General features: G+C 42.2%; 1 protein-coding gene across 5 annotated transcripts in view; it reads right to left on the bottom strand.

Annotated features, from left to right (window-relative positions):
* Positions 1-13268, bottom strand: part of Spg11 (SPG11 vesicle trafficking associated, spatacsin) — a 90583-nt gene that overhangs the window by 11863 nt on the left and 65452 nt on the right. For all 5 annotated transcript variants that reach the window (XR_003846437.1, XM_017802309.2, XM_008849137.3 and 2 more), the window contains 4 exons: positions 12860-12967; positions 8913-9075; positions 5378-5592; positions 4174-4921 (listed from right to left, as the gene is read on the bottom strand). Coding sequence is in view for 4 of the 5 variants with exons in the window: in XM_017802309.2 (XP_017657798.2) it covers positions 4174-4921; positions 5378-5592; positions 8913-9075; positions 12860-12967 (1234 nt within the window). In the remaining variant the exon portion in view is untranslated. The remainder of the gene's footprint in view (positions 1-4173; positions 4922-5377; positions 5593-8912; positions 9076-12859; positions 12968-13268) is intronic.

Below are 13268 nucleotides of genomic sequence, written 5' to 3' on the forward strand. Positions count from 1 at the left end.
GCAAGAGAGAGAGAGAGAGAGAGAGAGAGAGAGAGAGAGAGAGAATGCTCTGTTGCTTTTACATTACCCTCCTGTGACTTGGCCTTGGATGTAGGCTTAGTCAGGGAAATGTGTGACAGGCGGAGTATGGCAATGAAATTTTCTGCCTTTGGCCAGGAAGCCAAAGGCAAGCAGAAGTTACCACCTGAGAAGCTCAGGAAATCAACAGTCATGTTCTCATGACCCTCAGGGCTCACTTGTGGGCTACACATGTATGGATCTGACCCTAATGAGCTTTCCTGCAAGAGATCCATGTATGGGCCGTGTGCTGACCACTAGGTATCATGTACACAGAGAACATACCTGAACAGCACCAATGTTAGAACCACAACCCAAAGAACTTCAGCCTGAACCTGAGTCTGCTACAAAGTCACTGTTCTTTACAGTATTAAAACAAGTTTCAAAGACTATATCTGAATAATAACTATTCAAAATGTTTGGGATGAACCTCCACCACCAAATTACTCAATGTGCAAAAAAGCAAGAACATCTAAACTCACATGAAAACGAGATGCCAGCTAGTATTAGAGCAAGATGAATGCTCAGAGGACCAAAAGAGCTGATCTCTGTACTCAGCAAAACATTTAGAAATAAAGGTTGAGGGGCTGGAGAGATGGCTCAGTGGTTAAGAGTGGTTAAGTGGCTTCTCTTGCTGAGGATCCAGGTTCGATTACCAGCATCCATATGACGGCTAACAATGGTCCATAACTCCAGTTCCAGGATATCTGACACCCTCTTATGAATTCCATGGGCACTGCACAACACGAGTGCATTTACACACATACAGGCAATAACACTCATCCACAGAAAATTAAAATAATAAATAAAATATTTTAAAAAGTAAGAAAGGTTGAACAGAGTCTCAGATAAGGAAAAAATGATGAAAAAGGAAACAAATTAAAAATTAAAAATCTACTGCTACCAAGTCAGCTCTAAATGCCCTGGAGAAATGGCTCAGTAGTTAAAAGCACTGGCTGCTCTTGCAGAGGACCCAGGTTCGATTCCCAGCACCCACATGGCAGCTAACAACTGTCTGTAACTTCAGTTCCAGGGATCTGACACCCTCTTCTGACACTGAGGGCATTGCATGACATGGGTGCACCTATCTACATGCAGGCAATAGACTCATACGCATAAAACTAATAACTTTTTTTTTAAGGGAATTTATAGCTGGGCACGGTGGTGCACGCCTGTAATCCCAGCACTCAGGAGGCAGAAGCAGGTGGAGCCTTGTGAGTTCGAGGCCATCCTAGTCTACAAAGTGAGTTCCAAGCCAGCTGGGGCTACAGGGAGACCCTGTCTCAAAAAGACAAAAAAAAAAAAAAAAAAAAAAGGAATTTATTGCTGGGCACACTGGCACACGCCTTTAGTCCCAGCACTTGGGAGGCTGAGGCAGAGGCAGAGGTAGGCAGATCTCTGAGTTTGAGGCTAGCTTGGTCTCCATAGTGAATCCAGGCTAGCTGTGGCTACAGGGAGACTCTGTCTTAAAAAGCTAAACAACAACAACAACAAAAAGAGAACTTATTTAAAATCAAACTTCCAAGTTCAGATGGTTCTACCTATAAATTCTAATAAACGGGCTGGAGAGATGGCTCTGCAGTTAAGAGTACTGGCTGCTCTTGCAGAGGACCTGGGTTTGGTTCCCAGCACCCACATGGTGGCTAACAACTGTAACTCCAGCTCCAGGGAATCTAACACCCTCTTCTGGCCTCCATGGGCATCACATGCATGTGGTGCACTTATATACATGCAGGCAAAACACCCATACACATACATATTTTTTCAAAATTTTTTTTTAAAAATCAATAAACACATTAGGAGTGGAACTAGGAAGAGATAAGGGGAGTAATTAGGCATGAATATGATTGAAACACACTATATGGAATTCTCAAAGAAGTAAGCAAATAGTTTTTAAAAATCAAAACATACTGCCTGGTGTGGTGGTGCAAGCCTTAAATCCCATTGCTTGGGAGGCAGAGGCAGGTAGATCTCTGTGAGTTCAAGGCCAGCCTGGTCTACATAGCGAGTTCCAGGCCATATGGGGCTACAGGGAGACCCTGTCTCAAAAAAACAAAAAACAAATGATAATAATAATAATAAATAAATCAAAACACTCCATAAAATTAATAATTTAAAAAGGAAACAAAAACTTACATGATCAAATCAACAGATGCAGAAATCAAAATAGAAAAGTCAGCAGTGATTTGTAATAGCAAAAACTCACCAGGGGCTGGAGAGCTGACTCAATGGTTACGATCACTGGCTCTTCTTGCAGGGGACCCAGGGTTCCCAGCACCTACATGGTAGCTAGCAACTGTTCATAACCCCAATTTGAAAAATCTGAGGTTCTCCTCTGGCCTCGGCAGGCAGTGCACACATGGGGTGCACTTACATACCTGCAGGTAAAACACTCATACACATAATAATAATTTTTAAAAACTTAACAAAACTAAGAATAGGTAAATTTCTTCAACATAATAAAGTATTTCTTTAAAACAAAAAACTATCTCTTGTAGAAGACCCAGGTTCAACTGACTCAGCTGGAGTAAAGGAGTGGGTAAGGGGAAATAAGAAAGGTGCTTTACAGCTGGGCATGGTGACGCACAACTTTAATCCCAGCACTCGGGAAACAGAGGCAGGTGGATCTCTGTCAATTCAAGGCCAGCTGGTCTACATAGCAAGTTCCAGGTTGGCTGGGGCAACAGGGAGACCCTGTCGCAAAAAGACCAAAAGAAAAAAAAAGAAATGTGCTTTACTTGGCATAAGGTATTTGTGAATTTTAAAATACTTCATTATTTTTATATTTTATGTTATGAGTGTATTGCCTGAATGTATATAAGTGCACCAGTGTCATGCAATGCCCATGGAGGTCAGAAAACAGTGTCGGATTCCCTGGACCTGCAGTTATGGATGGTTGTTAGCTTCCATGTGGGTGCTAGGAACTGAACCCAGATCCTTCGGAAGAACAGCAACTATTCCTAACTGCTCAGCCATCTCTCCAGCCTGGTGAAAGCATTTTAATAAACTATAACTCTGGGGCTGGAGAGATGGCTCAGTGGTTAGGAACACTGACTGTTCTTAAAGAAGACCCAGGTTCAAATCCCAGTATCCACATGGCAGCTATCAACTATCAGTAATTCCAGTTCCAGGGGATCTGACAGACTCTTCTGTCCTCTGAGGGCATTGTAGGTCATGGGTGCACTTACCTACATGCAGGCAATACACACATATACATAAAATAAAAATAACTAAAATATTTTAAAAATAAAAGTAAACTATAACCATGTCTTGAATATCATATATAATAACAGAGACTGTCTCCTCTCAAGGTCAGGAGCAGGGCCAGCATGCTCACTCTCACCCCTCCTATCATCTAACAGGAGTAAAAGGCCTAGCTAGTACAGAAAGCAAAAACAAGAAAAAGAATGATTACAAAAGAAGTAACACTATAAAAGACATGAGTATCTACAGAGAAAAATCCCAAGGAATTCATAAGAAAATGCCTAGAAAAAAAAGTTTAAGAAGGCCAAGTGATATAAGATTAACATAAAAGTCTACCTTATTTCTGTATGCTACCAATGTATAATCATAAACTTAAAAAAAAAAGATTTAGGTTTTAATTATGTGTATGTGTGTGGGTACATACACACGAGTACAGGTGCTCTCAGAGTCCAGAAGGCATCCGATCCCCTGAAGGTAGAATTTAGGGCGTCCTGAGCCCCTCAACTTGGGTGCTGAGAACTAAAAGCCAGTCCTCTGCAAGAGCAGTATGTGCTCTTAACTACTGAGCCATCTCTCCTGCCTAACTTTTTTTTTTTTGTAGCTCTGCCTGGTCTTGAACTCACAGGCAATCCTCCTGCTTCTGCCTCCTATGTGTTGGCTTGTAAACATATTTATAGAGAACAAGTTCAGTGAACTGGCTATAAGTAAAATGGAATTCCTTTAAATGGCATTTAAGCTAGTTAAACAATACATGCTACTTCATTGACTAGTTAATTACCTTGTTTAGGGATTACTTGGAAAAAAGTTGCTGTCCCCTTAATTTAGTGTTAACTCTGTCACTACAAGAAACCCTTCCATTTTGGAGAGAGCACCAACAATGCCATGTGAAAAGAGGACACTGTGACCACTTACTGCTGTGGACTTTCCGTACAGGAGCGCTAGGGCTCTCCTCTTCCTCAGGTAGCTTAGTGCTCTGAAGCAGAGCACGGATGTCTGGGTGTAGGTCATCCACACTGGCCTCTCCTGAGGCCAGGGCTCTGCAGTGCAATACCAAGGCCACATCTTGGTTATAGAAATGGAAATACTGGCATACTCTACTCGCTTCGTGAACACAGCCGTCGTTCAGCAGGTGTCCAATCAAAACATTCAGTGATTCCTGCTCCTTGTAATCTAGTCTGTTCTCACATGTCTCTTTGGGGGGAAGACCATTAAGTTCTAAGTATTTGGAAGTGTTCAGAGACGCGAGCTTGGAGAAGGAAAATTCACTGGCTAAGCTATCGAAGGAAAGTTCACCACTAGTTGAAATCTCTCGAGAAAATCTAGGCTCTACTTCTTCTTGACTCCCTTTGAGGGTGTGCTGGGTGATCCTGCAGACCCAGATCTGCTTCTCCAGCTCCTCCAGCTCCTGCACAGGAACAGGCTCTTCCTGGGCAATCCAGTGCCCTGCTAGGGTGAGCAGCAGATGGCGCTCCCCGATGTTGCTTTGCCCAGTTGGGTGCTCACGGGCCACAAGGGCCTGCGTGGAGAAGAAGGAAGACGCTGCTTTGTTTGAGATGGAATTTTTCTTAAAATTCTGATGGCATTTTTTCCAGAAGTCAATTCTTGCTTGTTTCAGGGACCACTGTTCAATGTGTTTTAGGGTCTGCATTTCCTGGATTATCTGTGAAATGTAACAAAGCAAATTTCAGCCTTGCCTGAATAAAGAAGTATATTGATGTTGATACTCCCTAGGTACACCATATTGGCTAAAGTCCAATCAAATGAGAGAACGTAAACCTGGCTACAGGTGACCCTGGATACAACTATATGGAAAGTGAAGGTGTAAAAAACACTCTCAATTTCCTCATTTCCTATGAATTGTATGTATCTTGTTTGGATAATTTGGGGCTGGAAAGAGATGTCTCAGCAGTTAAGAACACTGGGTGTTTTTCCAGAGGACCCAGGTTCAGTTCCCAGCACCCAAATGGCAGCTAACAACAATCTGTAACTCCAGTTCCAGGGGATCCGTGACCATCTTTCGGCCTTTGCTGGCACTGCATGCATGAGTGCACTTAACAAACATGCAGGCAAAACTTACACGTAAAAATAGTTTGGACAATTTAAAAACTAACAATACCTCTTCAATGACCAAGCTGTCCACAGGTAATTCTGCTAATTCTGCTACTGTCCTGGCCAAAACAAACTGTCCATCTATCTTCAGCTTTTCCAAAATAGATCTACATTCATGTTGAAAATTCTCAATGCTGTAGCTGGTAATAACTGCATGATTGATGGTTATAGATGTATCCTTCAAAATTTGGCTAAGGACACATAGCTTCCTCATATCTGGCCCTGTGCAAGAGAAGAGGATGTAGATAGTTAAACAGCAGAATGAACACACTATGACTTCAGACTGTCAGGGAAGATACAGGATTGGCATACCAACGTGGGTAAAAGAAAACCAAAACCCAACTTTTTCTTTTTTGACTGGTTTTTTTTTTTTGTTGTTGTTGTTGTTGAAGAGTGTATCACATAGCTCAGGCTGGTCTTTCCTGAACTCATTATGTAGCCAAGGATTCCTGATCCTCCTCCTACATCACCTCACAAGTGCTAGGAAGACAGGTGTATGTTACCATGTCTGGCAAAATCAAGTATTTCTATTTTGATTGGCAGAAGCCATAAGGCCAGTTTCCTAAAAACTCAAGATGCAATCAGTCAGTCAGTCAGTCAGTCAGTCAGTCATACCTTAGGTGTAGTATCTGCTTGCACTTGCTATTTGACTCACCCTACTCTAAGAATGTTAGGGTTAGCATATGAAATCAATCTACACAATACACATGGGCTTTTTTTTTATTTTGTATTTTGAGATAGGGTCTATGTAGCCCAGACTGGTCTTGAACTCATAGTAATCCTCCTGCCTTGGCCTCCTGGATGCTGGGATTCTAGGTATAAGATACCATGCACAGCTATTCAGGGCTCAGGTTGCCCTTCAATGTTGCAATGTGCTGACCCTGAGAAGATGCTAGTCCTTCACTCAGGTTAGTTCTTGTTCTCTTGTTTTCTCTCTCTGGGCTGCTCTGTTTCTCTCTCATTTTGATCAAATTTGTTTGGCCATTTGTTCATTCAATACCAGCATCACTTGGATCAAGACAGAACACACAGGAAAGCTGCAATTGGAGCTGGTCAGTTCTCAGGCTTGACCAAGAACACTATATTCAGAATGGAACCACATTTGCTCCTCTTGTACTTCCCCTGATGTCCCTGGAAATGATTATTCTAGTCACAGTGGGAATTTCAGGGCTGAAGCATAGCTTAGTATAGAATGCTTACCTAGCATTCATGAGGCTCTGAGTTTGATCCCTAGCACTGCAAAACAGACAAACACACAAAGCAAGAATTCTCTGCCAATACTTTGTGCGGCTGGTTTTGCTCCCAATTCCAGTTGGTTTATGTGGAGCTGGAGTATGTGCTGAAACAAGGGAAGAACATGAGAAACATTCCATGTAGGCTACATCCGGAGCTACCTGCTGATTTAGGTAGTTCTGGGGGCAGGGAGGAATACTGTACAGTACCCACAGATACAGCCATGTTGGAAAGTCCACCACTGAGGGAAGGCAGGGCAGGAACCTGGAGGCAAGAACTGAAGCAGAGACTGTGAAGGAGCAATGCTTACAGACTTGCTCTTTCTTGATAGTGCTTAGCCAGCTTTCTTTTATTTTTATTTTATGTGTATGAGTGTATGGCCTGCATGTGTGTAAGTGTACCCATGCCATGCAATGCCTATGGATGTCAGAAGACAGCATCAGATGCCCTGGAACTGGAATTAACATGTTAGCTGCCATGTGGTGCTGGGATTCGAATCCAGGTCCTCTGCAAGAGCAGTCCATGCTCTCAACCGCTGAGCCAACTCTCCATCCCAGCCAGCTTTTAATTTTTAAAACTATTTAAAAAAATATTTTATTATTTTTATTTCATGTGTATGGGTGTATTGCCTACATGTAGGTAAGTGTACCTGTGTCATGCAGTGCCTGCAGAGGTCAGAAGAGGCTGTTAGATCCCCTGGAACTGGAGGTAGGATAGTTGTTAGCTGCCATGTGGGTGCTGGGATACAAATGTGGGTCTTCTGCAAGAACACTCAGTGTTCTTAACTGCTGAGCCATCTATCCAGCCCCTAGCCAGCTTTCTTATACAACCCAAGACTACTTGCCTAGGGGTGGCATTGCCCAAGGTGGGCTGGGCCTTTCCACATTAATCAACAAAAGACAAGTCCCGATAGACATGGTCACAGGCCAATCTGATCTGGGCAATCCTTCAGCTGAGACTCTTTCCAAGTGACTCTTGGTTGTGTCAAGCTGACAATAAAGACACCCTGGCCAGCCTGGAACTCATTATGCAGACTAGGCTGGCCTCAACCTGAAATGAGTCTCCTACTTATATCTCCTGAGGAGTGGGATTTTAGGCTTCTGCTACCACACCTGGCTCTATTTCTATACTCTGAAGCATAATGTGTTTTATTACACACAAAGACAGACAGGCAGGCAGGCAGACAAACAGACAGAAAGACAGACACACACCCCCCCCACACGAAATAGCATTTAAAAGGATACAAGTAGAGCTAGGCATAGTGACACACACCTGTTACCTCAGCATTTAGAAGCTGAGGCAAGAAGATCACCAGTTCAAGGCTAGCCTGGGCTACAAAGTGAGACCCTACCTACAAAAGTAATTTATATGATAAAAGTATTATAGCAATAATTAACAATGTAGTTGGTCCTTGTAATCACTCAAAGGTAGACTAAATGACCATGGCAAACAGGAAATTTATTTCTGAAAAAAACTGAAATTGCTACAGATCAGTGTGAACACTTTCCTGTCTGTGCAATGTATATAGTCACTGACAAGTGCCATCTTGGATATGCTGCAGCTTAGAAACACCCTTTTTCCTTTCAGTCAGCAGACCTATGGTTATGAGATTTGGCACCAAGCCCAGCACTATCAGTGTTCTGTGAAAATCTCAACCTTTCAGCTGAACAGCTGTGAGTTTAAATGTGACCCTAGTAGTAAAAAGCTCAGAATACTATAAATGAATCACATTATCATTCAGCAAAATCTTAAAATTACCAAACAAGTAGAAAAGAAAAAGGCAATATTGGTTTGATTTAGGCAGCAACAAGGTTAGAGAGTATCTGGGGGAGTCTACAAAACAGTAAGCACAATTTGTCTCTGAATGTCCACCATGAATTATGCATTTCTGAAACAGGATTTGTGACTCTGAGCAATGAAGACATGTGACAGTTACCAGCCAGAGAGAACACAGGTGACATGTTAATACAGAGGTTTACCTGGGGACAACTGCACAGACTAAGACTGGTTACAGTATCTTAGGTGCTATTCCTGTAGAGAACTCTTCACACGTAGTTATGGACTGATCAGTTATCTATCTGATGTGTTTTAATTTGGTTTTTGTTTTGTTTTGTTTTTGGTCTTTTTTGAGATAGGGTCTCCCTGTAGCCCCAGCTGACCTGGAACTCACTATGTAGACCAGGCTGTCCTTTTACTCACAGAGATCCACCTGCTTCTGCCTCCCGAGTGCTGGGACTGCCCTCCTAAAATAATTTCAAGATAAGGAAGCTAACTTTTTAAGAGCAACTTCAGGATAAATCCTGTCTTACCATCAGAGAAGAGATGCTCCACTCCAACAAACAGCTGCAGCAGCTGCCCTAGCTCGTACTGCGTCTGGCACTGCTGTGGCATAAGTTTCAAAAGGAAACACACCTGATCCTTCACCCATGCGGCAGGTATGTTAGGGAAGACCCTTGTAGCTGCTATATCAAGCTATGAAAAACAACGAAGACTCAGAGACAATGGTTCACAGGAATAAAAAATCAGAACCTCCCAATTTGGAGACAAGAAAGCCAAGATACTTTTTTTTTTAAGTTTATTATTATTATTTATCTGAGTGCAGGTGCACAGGGAAGCCAGCAGCATCGAATCCCCTAGGAACTAGAATTGTCCAATGTGACTGCAGCGAATTGAACTCAGAGCCTCTGGGAGAGCAACAAATTCTCTTAACCACTGAGCCATCTCTCTAGCCCCAAGATACTCTTAACAGTATCTCACTATGGATCACAGAGGAGAAGGCTAAGTGTTCTAGTTTGGTTTCTCTGAGGCTGTGATAAAACAGTGACCAAAAGCAACTTGCAGAAGAAAGGGCTTATTTGGTTTATAGGCTGCAGCCCATCATCAGTGGTAGCCAAGGCAGGAACCTGGAGGCATGAGCTGAAGCAGACCATGGGGAAAAGCTGTTTAATGGCTTGCTCCTCTGGCCTGTGTACAACCTGCTTTCTTATATAACCCAGGAACACTTGCCCACAGGTGGCACTGCCCACGTTGGGCTGGGCACTCCCACTTCAATGAGCAATTAAGAAAATGCCTCACAGATATGGCCATAGGCTAATCCAACCGACTGGGCCTTTGATTTCAAGAAGAATCAAAAGTTGCACATCAATTCTTGCACTAATGCTTTGTATTATCAATTGGGTACAGCAGTCACTACTCCTAATGTTTCCAAAAGAGAGAGTCCTTTGTCCTACATGATGCACAGATGAAGTTTCTTTTATTATGATTTTTCAAATTTATTTTTATTTTATGTATGAGTGCCTACATGTATGTATATGCACCACATGCCTGCCTGGTGCCCACAGAGGCTAGAAGGTGTCAGAATCCCTGGAACTGGAGTTACAAGCAGTTGTGAGCCACCCAATATGGGTGCTGGGAACTGAGCCCAGGTCTTCTGCAAGAGCAGCAAGTGCTCTTAACCTCTGAGTCATCTCTCCAGACTCTACTTACTATTATTTTATAGTATTATTTTGTGGTGTGCATGGTAGGCAAGCACTCTAACACTGAGCTACATCCCTAGCAATATGTCTATTTGTCATTATTTATCCTATTCAGTCTCCTTATTAAAACAGCTGGGGCAGGGACATTAGGCCCCATCTTTACTTAATTACTTATTTACCTAACTGCTGCTCTAAGAAAAAGGATTGCCATGGGCAAATGATAGAAATAGTTGAGGAGAAACTACATCGAAGGGCTGCAGCAAAGATGGAACAGGGGCAGTCAGGCAAGAAGACACCTTGGAGGACCCCAGTCACAGACAGTAACAGCCTGAGGAAATTAACAGGCTTATATTCTGTGATTCAGGAAGCCCAGTCATACTCAAATAATTGATTCAATACTTTCAAACATGCAACATCTATCTATGTATCTATGTATTTATGTATGTATCTATCTTCCATCTACCTATGTATCTATGTATGTATGTATGTATGTATGTATCTATCTATGTATCTCTGTATGTATGTATGTACGTATGTATGTATGTATGTATGTATGTATGTATCTATCTATCTATCTATCTATCTATCTATCTATCTATCTACCTACCTACCTACTTATCTATCTATTGTCCTGGAGATTGAGCATATGGCCTATGCACGCCAGGCAAGTCCTCTGTCACTGAACTATATCCCCAGCCTCTCAGATATTTAAATCTTTATTCAAAATTATACTAAGATCACCCTGGAAAACTTGCTGGGTAAAACAGGAACATACTTTGTATTATTTATTATAGTACTTTTAGGTGACAGAAGGCAAAAATGCTGAAACTGCCAAGCAGGACTAAAGCATGGTCTCTCTAAAAAACTTCCTCTCTCTTTTATTTTCCCATAAGGTTAAACTCAGTGTGATAAACAGGCAACTGAGAAAACCTACTGACCACACACTCAGCATTGTTTGGACAGGGACTGCTGGGAGTACTGATGAGAAGAAACATTTTAATTAAAATTTTATTTTATTTACTATTTGTGTGTGTGTGTGTGTGTGCGTGTGTGTGTAATTTGGACATTTAAAATTTGCCCTATTCTTTTTCCGGTTCCCTGTCTAGAGCTTCTAATGCTAACTACTCTTGCTTTTACTTCTCCTTCACATCTCCCAGGCACCAGTCAAGGACTTCCTTTTCTCTCTATAGCTAACAGTTATGCACTTTGGGGTCTTTTAGATAGAACCACGAAGGAGTACCCCATGCCCCCATTCAGCATGGAAGAAGCCAGAGTGGTATGCACCCCAATTTCCTATTGGCAATTTGGGTAAATTCTTCAGAGGGTGGTATGATAAGAATAGGAGGTAGAAATTGGCTAGGCAGTTAGGGTAAAAAGACCCCAAAGAAAACTAGCCAGTTTCTTTCTTGGCTAAAAGGAAAATGTCTTTGGGCCTCTTAGCAGCCTACTTTGTGCCAAAGGACAGAAATGCCAAAAGTATTTGGGAGCTCTTATCTAATTCCTAAAAGATTTTAGGGTCACCTCTTAAGAGGGGGTGATGTTAGAGTAGCAAAAAGCCCTATAAGATTAACTGGTCAAGATTATAAAATCTCTATAGTCTATTGAAAGACCCATATTTCCAGTTTCACTGGTCCATCATCTGGTCATAGGACCACCCTTAGGAAGGCAGGTTCATCTAAGTCACGCTAAATAGATGGGCAGAAAACCTAGCAGGTTAATAAGAAAGTGAACTTTTTCCTGACTGGAATCCCACCTCCTAGTGCAGTGCTTCTAGACCTGGCTACAGACGTGTAGGTCTCTGTAAGTCTACCTGCTTTTCTAACTTCTTCAGAAAGTGTAATCTCTCATTTTCTTCTTCATATCCCTTTTCTAAACATGCTTTCTTTAAGGGTTTGGGCTGCCCCTAGCATCTTGTATTTCTTTACTTTTTATCTAAAGCTTCCTTCTCTCTGCCATGTGGCTGCTAGTCAGCCACGTGTCTGACCTCTATGCAGGCTCTAAACCTGCATGGCTTCCATGGCTCTTTCCTTCTTCCCACCGTTCACCTCTTCATGGCAGCTGCCAAGATTACCAGCTTGCCTGCCCTGAGGATTTTTCTTTAAAATGCTAATAAAATTCTCCTAAAGCTTAAAACATTTTTTTAAATTTTATTTTATTTACTCTGTGTGTGTGTGTGTGTGTGTGTGAGAGAGAGAGAGAGAGAGAGAGAGAGGAGAGAGAGAGAAAGATTTATGAATACAAGTGCACGCATGCCACAGTGGAAGTCAGAGGACAATTTCTGGGAGTTGGCTCTCTCCTTCCACATTCCCCCCTGGTTCTTCGGATCATACTCAGGTTGTTATCAGGTTTACACAGCAAACCCACTGAGCCATCTCATCGACCCCCAAAAAACATTTTTCTTTTACAATGAACAAAGTAGTATCTTATGCCCTTTGTATTCTACACTGCTGAGCTATCCTGGATTGACAAAATGCAGTCATGGACTACCCATCTGTTCTCTGGTATTCATATCATGGACCATTAGTCCTTGCCCTACAGAGTTTGGCATAACAACAGGACACTAATCTCATGAACATGTTCCAAGCCACTTCTCTGCTCATGGCAACTTCAGGGCTTTGCAACACCTGACCTCTTCTCTGAAACAGAACAAATGTGGAATGAACTACTGTAGTCTGAATCACAGCACATAACTCTATTCTGCTATTCCATCCCAACCAGCAGACCGTGGGCCATACTAACTACTTTCAGACTGGTGAGGAAGCACTGTAATTTCAACTTACCATTCCAAGACTTTTCTGGAACTCCAGAAGCTTGGCTCTGGCTTTCTTATAATTCTTGAAGAACATGCACAGTTCATACACCTCCATCATCAATAGAAGTGGAGAATCCTTTGAAGAAAGAGTCGCAATTAGAAAATCCCAAACTTGATCTTTTTTCAGTGAGTAATACCAAATAAAGGAGCATCAAACACTATTAATACTCGCTTCACAGTAGAATTAAGTTAGGCAGGTTAAGAAGGGAAGTAAAGTTTTTATATTTCCTTTTAGAAAAAGGATACTCAGGCTGAGCACAACCATTCAACAAATCCATTTTCTGATGAACCTACACTTGATCCATGTACTGGCAGAAGACCCTCCATTAGGTGGCACTGCAGCTCACAGACCTGTCCCCCTCTGCTGTTCCCAGTGG

Source organism: Nannospalax galili, unplaced genomic scaffold (assembly GCF_000622305.1).
Source record: "Nannospalax galili isolate Female #2095 unplaced genomic scaffold, S.galili_v1.0 scaffold891, whole genome shotgun sequence".
Classification (NCBI taxonomy): Eukaryota; Metazoa; Chordata; class Mammalia; order Rodentia; family Spalacidae; genus Nannospalax; species Nannospalax galili.